The 8,927-nt window shown below is 43.6% G+C and overlaps 1 protein-coding gene across 1 annotated transcript in view; it reads left to right on the plus strand.

The window, feature by feature from the left end:
- The first annotated feature begins 4,695 nt into the window (after positions 1-4,695).
- The window catches only part of REELD1 (reeler domain containing 1), a 15,640-nt gene continuing 11,408 nt past the window's right edge, over positions 4,696-8,927 (plus strand). Inside the window, exon 1 of the mRNA XM_031010482.3 lies at positions 4,696-4,903. Coding sequence (XP_030866342.3) covers positions 4,696-4,903 — 208 coding nt within the window. The remainder of the gene's footprint in view (positions 4,904-8,927) is intronic.

Here is an 8,927-nt window from a genome sequence, read left to right on the forward strand (position 1 = left end):
GACGTGCTGTAAGCGTAAAATACCACTGGATATCAATGACTTACTGTGAAAAAAAGAATGCAAAATATCTCACTAATGATATTTTATATGCTGATTGCATGTGAAATGTTTTCAATATATTGTATTGACTAAATTTATTATTAAAACAAATGTCATTTGTTCCTTTTCACGTTTTTTAAAAATAAGGATAGTCCAATTTTTTTGTTTGTTTGTTTTTGAGACAGGGTCTCACTCTGTTGCCCAGGCTGGAGTGCAATGGCACGATCTCAGCTCACTGCAACCTCCACTTCCCAGGTTCAAGCAATTTTCCTGCCTTAGCCTCCAGAGTAGCTGGAATTACAGGCACATGCCACCATCCCTGGCTAATTTTTGTATTTTTTGGTAGAGACGGGGTTTCAACATGTTGGCCAGGCTGGTCTTGGACTCCTGACCTCAGGTGATCTGCCCTTCTTGGCCTCCCAAAGTGCTGGGATTACAGGCGTGAGCCCCTGCGTCCAGCCTAGAAAATTTTAAATTACATATGTGGCTTGCATTCTATTTCTATTGGCCAGCACTCGTATAGAGTAGCCTTGTATGTGTTCTTGGTCAGATTCCCGGGGAGAGTTTCTGTCTCAGCCCTGAGTCAGCAGGGCCCTCCCCTGTGATGAGTGCCCCCCGGTACAATCAGCTTTGTGGGAAGAGTGGCATAAGATGTGCTGCTGGCTCAGCAGAGGCTGTGGGTGTGGCAGGCAGGATAAGGCCATGTCTAAGATATGGTGTCCTCCGGATTTTCAACAAGAAATATTACATGAGCAAATGGCAGGATTATTTATTGAGCCATGCAGGTGCGCTCTCTCTACCTTTGCACTCCTCTCCTCATTTTAATTGGTAGTTGGGCCTTTTGAGAATCCCTATATCCAGGGAGTTTGTGTTTCAGGGCCAAAGCTGAGGTGTTGGAGATTACCCCTCTATCTGTGGTAGGTGGATTATGCCAGGTGGCCCGGGGTAATGGGGTGAGAGTAAAAAAAAAAAGGAGAGGAGGGACACTTTTGTCTCTAAGACTGGGATAGGAGCAGAGTGGAGTGGAGAAGAGGTTAGCCACTCTCCTGCTAGGGGCAGAGATCTGTGTCAGGACCCAGTGGAGGAGGGTGGGAAGAACCTCAGCAGGGAAAGGCCACAGGGTGCACCTGGGAGGCTGAGCTCTCAGCACCCAGGCCACAGCCTTGCTGAAGACCTGAGCCCCTTTTTTGCATAGAAGCCTTCCAACTAACAGTCTTCAAGTGACCACATGAGCTCTGAAAACTATCATAACAGCAGCCATGGAAGGAATGTATCCTAATTTTCTAGACCTCCCAGAATTTCTCATGACTCAGTGGCAGATTGAGATTGCCTCCAATCCTAGTGGGATAGAGGCTTAGAGAAACCAAATTGAATTTGTTTGCTTTTGTTCTGTGTGTGGGGAATACTGGAATCCTAGGCCAAGGAAGCCCAACTTCCCTTGGTGTTTATAGGATAGATAGTCTCATCTACACTTGCAACAAAAGGCTTAGCAACCTGGTCCCTATGCCAGTGCCTTGCCTATTCAGTCACTCATAGCTTTAGTTTTTTCTGAGTGGAGACAAGGCCTAACATTCAGAACATTGCTCTCTCTGCAGCCCCCTACTCCACATCACCCAGGACTATCAATCCTAGGATTCTCTCTTGGACGCCTTGCATTCAAACAGCCACCAAATCCTACCTCCACCTGATCTCCTGATCTCCTGAATCCATTCCTCTTTCTTTTTCTTCATTGTTAATGTTGCAAGTTTCTAGGTGATGCTGGTGTTGCACTCTAGGGACCACACATTGAGGAACACTGGTCTATAGGCTCTCTGGTATTATCAGGTGTCTCAGCAGATTCTTAGATGAATGAAAATGTGAACTCCAGCTTTAGTGCAATTGATACGGGAGGTGCCTATGCCACGTGTTATTTTTTTGTACCAAACGTTGCTCTTGGGCTAACGTATCAATTCTATTTCACCAAAAGTAACTTCAGTCCACACTGACTCAAGAAGCCAAGAATGCTGAGATGAATTTCATTCAAACATTCTCCCTTTGCAGGGAGATCAAGATGGAGGCATCCGGCTTCTGCCAAGGATGTCAGTGCCAGTCCTGTGCAAAACCAGTTCCAGTTCTTTCTAGTTCTTCACACAGGCTTGAACAATGATGCAACTGTAAACCGTGTGTGTGTGTGTGTGTGTGTGCGCGCGCTAATACGATTTAGGCTGGATTTGGACACTGAGGAACAGTTCCTGGAGATGCTGAGGATTAGTGGTAACAGCTGTTATTCTCCCCATTAGAGGAAAAACTGAAAGGAGAAGAAAATACTTATGTTTAAGGGATGTGTTTGCAACTCTGCGGGAGGAAGCCATTCTATCAAGCCTGAAGAAAACTGTGTTCCTAGGTAAGTGGATGTTTTCTTTTTATTTATTTATTTTGTAGAGACAAGTTCTCCCTGTGATGCGCAGGCTGGTTTTGAACTTCTGGCTTCAAGTGATCTTCCTGCCTCGGCCTCCCAAAGTGCTGGGATTACAGGTGTGAGCCACCATGCTCAGCTCCAAGTGGATAGTTTTCAGGGTTCAGGTAGACAAGATGCTAGTGGGAAGAAGACACAGTGAAACCTAAGGCAGGAGGGTGGGAGGTGGGGCTGTGGCCGTAGTCTGTGAGTCCAGGCACTCACTCCCCTTCCCTTGTAGGCACCTGTGTCTGATCTGCCTTTGGAAAGACCACTTGCCATCAGCAAGGACTTGAGGAGCATTTTCATTTCATTTCTTTCTTTTCTTTTAAGAGACAGGGTCTTGCTCTGTGCCCAGGCTGGAGTGTAGTGATGTGATCATAGCTCACTGCAGCCTCGACCTCCTGGATTCAAGTGATCCTCCTGCCTCAGCCTCCTGAGCGACTGGAACTATAGGTGCGCACCACCATGCCCAGCATTCAAGGGGCATTTTGTATGTGGCCCTTATGAAAGAAAATGAGAAGAACCCTGAGCCCCCTTGACTGAGAATATGCTTTTACACAGTTCATCTTCATTATCTCCTAATGTGTCTGCGAAGCTGTAGCCATGGTTCCTTGTAGTATGGAGATGTGTGACTTTGGTGCTTCATAGAAAACAAACTTAGAAAAGAAAGGCATTGTCTGAAGGACTCTTAAGTCTAAGAAATTTGAGGTATAGATCATATTCTTGTCTTCTTTTAGCTTGCGAATGTAAAAGGTGGTGGTGTGTGAAGAGACAATGGGAGTGGAGGACACTTGATTATTTGGTTTATGGATTATTTCCTTAGTCTATGGTTTTGATAGCTAGTTTTACTACATTTTCAGGATTTTATTTTCACCTTTTAAAACCAGCTGACTACAGGGGAGGGCTATTTTTTTTTTTTTTTTTTTTTGCCTTGCATTGTTCCTTAGGTCAAAAAATTAGCCAAACTTCTAAAATGCCTGTGTGCAGGACTATAAAAAAAAAAAAAAAAAACAGAACTTTTTTTTTTTTTTTTGAGATAGAGTCTCGCTCTTTTGCCCAGGCTGGAGTGCAATGGCATGATCTCAGCTCACTGCAATCTTGGTCTCCCAGGTTCAAGCAATTCTCCTGCCTCGGCCTCCCGAGTAGCTGGGACTATAGGCACATGCCACCACACCCAGCTAATTTTTTGTATTTTAGTAAAGACAGGGTTTCACCATATTGCCCAGGCTGGTCTTGAACTCCTGTGCTCACGCAATCCACCTGCCTCAGCCTCCCAAAGTGCTAGGATTACAGGCGTGAGCCACCGCACCTGGCCTAAAACAGAACTGTTAAAAAATGCCTGTGATAATCCTAAATATTTATGTAGGCAGATTTTCATCTGCCTTGTTTGCTATCTCTCGTTTTATTTTTGTCATCTTCTTTTACATTGCCAAATTTTAATTCTTTCTCTTGATGGGAATTAGAGGTAGTAAACAAAAATAAAATTTACTCTATAAATGCTATTTTATTCAATCATTGTATTCTATTCCTGAGCCAAAATTGTTATCAGTATGTTTAAGAAGGTATAGAATAAATTGAGTATTTCTTTCTCTGCTCATCTTCTTTACTAAAAGTAGTGAAATAGCTAAAAACAGCCAAAGAAAGGGCAAAGAGATATCAAAACATTGCCAACTTAACAATCACTTCTAAATAATTGATGGTTGGTAGATGTTTTGTAGCACTTAACTTGGTAATTTTCAATTGCAACAGAGATAAGATGCTCAGCCAAGCCATCCCATGCCATGCTGCCTGACCATGGTGGTGTATTGAGTGTCTACTTCAGTGATAATGTATCAGAGGCCACACTGCCTTTGGGTACCAGTCAGCTTGCAAGGAGCTCACACTAGGATACAAACATTTTCTGGTTTTATTTCTTTGACTCAATAATTAAAGCCTCTCTTTTGAACAGCAACAAAAAAAGCAGTCTGGTCTTATGAGAAAATTATAAGAACAGAAGTTTTTAAAAAGGTGTTTGGAAATGAAACACTTCCTATAGCCTGGCATTTCCTTTTGATCTTGGCCTTGAGCATTAGCAATCCTGGGAGGCTGCACTAAAAGCATCTCAGGTACAGAGGCAGTGTGGGGTTCAGGTTAGTCACATCCCGAGAAGACTTTATGTCATTTTCCTAAATAGCGTCTGGACTGAAGCTGCTGTTTGTCATGATACAGGAGAGGGCAGGATGAGGATGCAGGCTGCCCTCGTGGGCTGGGCTTGTACCACCCTCTGCCTGGCTTCCTGCTTGTCTGCCTTTTCCCATGGTGCCAGCACGGTGGCCTGTGAGGATATGCAGCCCAAGCACATCCAAGCCCAGCCTCAGCACCAGGACACCCACCACATCACCATCCACACCCACAGGTCTTCCTATGCACCAGGTGACAAGATTCCAGGTATGTACCGGAGAGGCTTTGAGAGACTCCTAGGAGCCCCAGAGCCCCCATGGACCTTCCAGTTTGTGTTTGTCCCAGTCAGAAGCTTCCTGGACTAAATTTGGCTTAATCCCTTTTTTTGTTTTTTGTAGAGATGGAGTCTCACTGTGTTGCCCTGGCTGGTCTGAAACTCCTGGGCTTAAGTGATCCTCCCACCTCAGGCTCCCAAGAAGCTGGGACTACAGGCACATGCCACTGTGCCCTGCTAATTTTTTGTATTTTTTTTAGAGACAGGGTCTTTGTATGTTGCCCAGTCTGGTCTCGAGCTCCTGGGCTCAAGTGAACCTCCTGATTCAGCCTCCCAAAATGCTGGGATTACAGGCACAAGCTACCATGCCCAGCCTGGCTTAATCTTAAGAAGCAATTATCAGGTTAAAAATAAGCATAAAATATTTGTGTCATAAAAGCCACATGATAACTAATCTCTGTATTAATTGTGATCTGTATAAGAAGACACAAATATCATTATTATAGATAATTATTTTGTCCTTACCATAAGATATAAATGTATCTTATTACGGACACAAATATAGTTACTCTGAACAACCTTCATGTATCATCTATGTGTGTGAAATACACTTTTTTCTCATTATTTAAAACTAAAATTCATCCATCAACAGACACTTTGGTGAGATGATGGATATTTTAATTTGCTTGACTATAATAACCATTTCACTATGTGTAAGTATATCAAAACATCATGCTGTATACTTTAAATATATACAATTTGACATTTTTTAAATTAAAATACTGGGGGATGAAAAAATCATTTCCTGTTCTTTCAGTTTAGGTGCCTATAAAAGCAGGGAAAGAACGTGAGCGCAGGTGGTTTATGTGAGAGATCATCCCAGGAAACACAGGTGAGGAAGAGGGAAAGGGAGCTGGGCAAGAGGAGATGCCAGTCAAGGACGTGCAACTGAGCAGGTCTCTGCTGTGGGCAACCGAGGTGCATTCCAGTGGGGACCCTCTGAGAAGCCATGTGAAACACCTCTGAATCATCTCTCAGGAAGATGCAGGGGCAGGGAACTTACCAGTTTCGGGTTGCTCCCACCATGGGTGTTTCTACCTCCATGCCCCGCCCCCACTCCCCGAACTCACACACACTCTTCAGAGTCCACAGCTTACCTTGGACCAAGCTTGGAAGTGGCAGTGAGGAACAGCAGAGAAGGAAGCTACAGATACTTCAGATGCCACTAAGTGTAGGCAGAGAACTATGCACCCAAGGTGAGCTCCAACACATCAGCAACTTTTGCCCTAAACCCCTCTTGATTTTTGCTGATTCTTTTGATAGGAACTAAAGGTGATAAACAAAAATGAAATTTACTCTATAAATATTGTTTTACCCATTCATTTCGCTCTCTTGAGAAGTGTGAAAAAACATGGGTGGATAGTATATGAGTTCAACATCAATATACTCCCCAATATACTGAATTAAGTCTATTCTAATAGAGCTTCCCAAACTTTGTCACATCATGACACAGAAAGTGAGTCTGTGTATTTAGCACACCGGGGCAAATGCAAGAGGCTCCCCAAGGAAGGCCACTTCTTTGGGGGCTCCATCTACCCTAGAGTGCATCCAGCCCCTCCCAGCATGAAGAGATTGGTATGTCAGTATCCTAGTGTTCTGTGGCTAGGGGAATAACAACGGTAAGAATCAAAACACTATGTCAGCCAGGCATGGTGGCTCATGCCTGTAATCCCAGCACTTTGGGAGGCCAAGGTGAGTGGATCACTTGAGCTCAGGAGTTTGAGACCAGACTGGGCAACATGGCAAAACCCTGTCTCTACAAAAAAGATACAGAAATTAGCCGGGCATGGTGGCTTGTACCCTGTGTTCCCAGCTACACTGGAGGCTGAGGTGGGAAGATTGCTTGAGCCTATGAGGCAGAGGTTGCAGTGAACTGAGATAGCCCCACTGTACTCCAGCCTGGGTGACAGTGACAAAGTGAGACTCTCTCTCAAACAAACAAACAAACCCCGAACAAAAAACCACTATGTCAGTGAGAAAAATCTGCAGAAATAACTAAAAATATTGTGATACCTAAATTCTGAAGGTATCCTGAGGGAAACATAATTGGATTGTAACTGGAACCAAGACAGCATATGTAATAAATGACTTGACAGAGTGCCTCATGGATTCAATGAGAGTCAGTTATTACTGACTTACGTTGCAAGTATGCTGTTTTCTTGCCGGGATCTGTGAGCTCCTTGAAGGTAAGGGCCATGTTATCCTGCTCATAGATACATACTCAACTCCTAGCATAGTGCTTGGTGTTCAATAGTTCTAAATATTTGTTCAAATGTTTATTAAGAAAAGTTCAAATGTGTGGAAAATAAAACAATCCTAGATACCAAGCTGCATTTAGCAAACTTATAAAGGTCTGACCCTGATTTTAGCCACTCATTCCCTTGAACATGAGTGGCTTTTTTTAAAAAAAATTTTAAATAGCTTAAAGATATTACATGCTTTAAAAATGTTAGAATACTATCAAAAGGTAGAAAATTAAAAGTACTTTTCCTTCTCTGGCTCTGAACACTCAATTTGATTCCCCAGAGGTAACCTTTGTTAAGTTTCTTGCACTTCTTTACAGAAGTTTTCCATGCATTTAAGCATATGTGAGTGAGATCTCAAATTAATATAATCTTAAGCAGACACAAATTAAATGTCTGTTTAATGTTTATATTTTTTACCTAACAATCAGACTGATATATTTTATTGGATACAGAATTTTGTTTTTTTGTTTGTTTTTTTGTTTGTTTTTTTAAGACAGAGTCTCACTCTGTCACCCAGGTTGGAGCACAGTGGCGCCATCTTGGCTCACTGTAAGATCCACCTTCCGGGTCATGCCATTCTCCTGCCTCAGCCTCCCCAGTAGCTGGGACTACAGGCACCCACCACCACACCTGGCTAATTTTTTTGTTTTGTATTTTTCGTAGAGATGGGGTTTCACCGTGTTAGCCAGGGTGGTCTCGATCTTCTGACCTCGTGATCCACCCGCCTCAGCCTCCCAAAGTGCTGGGATTACAGGCGTGAGCTGCCGCGCCCGGCCACAGAGCTTGTTTTTAATGATTTCATGACAGTCCATTGTCTAGAGGTCGCATGATTGATTTGACCAGTTTCTTTTTTTTTTTTTTTTTTTTTTGAGACGGAGTCTTGCTTTGTCGCCCAGGCTGGAGTGCAGTGGCGCGATCTCGGCTCACTGCAAGCTCCACCTCCCGGGTTCACGCCATTCTCCTGCCTCAGCCTCCCGAGTAGCTGGGACTACAGGCGCCCACTACCACGCCCGGCTAATTTTTTGTATTTTTAGTAGAGACGGGGTTTCACCGTGTTAGCCAGAATGGTCTCGATCTCCTGACCTCGTGATCCGCCCGCCTCGGCCTCCCAAAGTGCTGGGATTACAGGCGTGAGCCACCGCGCCCGGCCGATTTAACCAGTTTCTTATTTATGGGTATTTACTTTTTAAATTTTTTTCATAAACGGTTTTGATGGATATCTTTATTCATATGTCTTTGCTCACTGTATGCATCAAGATTGTTTTAGTTCCAAGTATCAGAAAAACTGATTAACAGAAACTTAATGAATAAAGACATTTAATTTTCTCTCTTAAGTGTGGAGGCACAGTTTCTGCATTGGGTGAAGCCATTCAATGACATCATCTAGATCCTAAGATTTTTCGATTTTCCTGCTCCGCCGTCATCAGCGAGTTGGGATTTCCTTCCTTTGACATCGCACAGTTTCAGGATGAGTGCCATGGTTTTAGGCCTCACATTGGGATGACAGCTGAAATAAAGGCCTTACGTGAAAAGATTGTTCCTTAGACATTAGCTGTTCTCTCAGCAGATCTGGCCTCATTGGCCAGAATTCTATCTGGTGAAGGGGAACAGAATCACCAACACTGGTTTTAGTCTAATCACAGTTCATCCCCTGGGGAAAAGGAGAGGCCTAACTTCCCCGAAGACAGGTGGTCTCCACTTCCACATGAAT

The sequence above is a fragment of the Gorilla gorilla genome, chromosome 3 (genome assembly GCF_029281585.2).
Source record: "Gorilla gorilla gorilla isolate KB3781 chromosome 3, NHGRI_mGorGor1-v2.1_pri, whole genome shotgun sequence".
In the NCBI taxonomy this organism is placed as follows: Eukaryota; Metazoa; Chordata; class Mammalia; order Primates; family Hominidae; genus Gorilla; species Gorilla gorilla.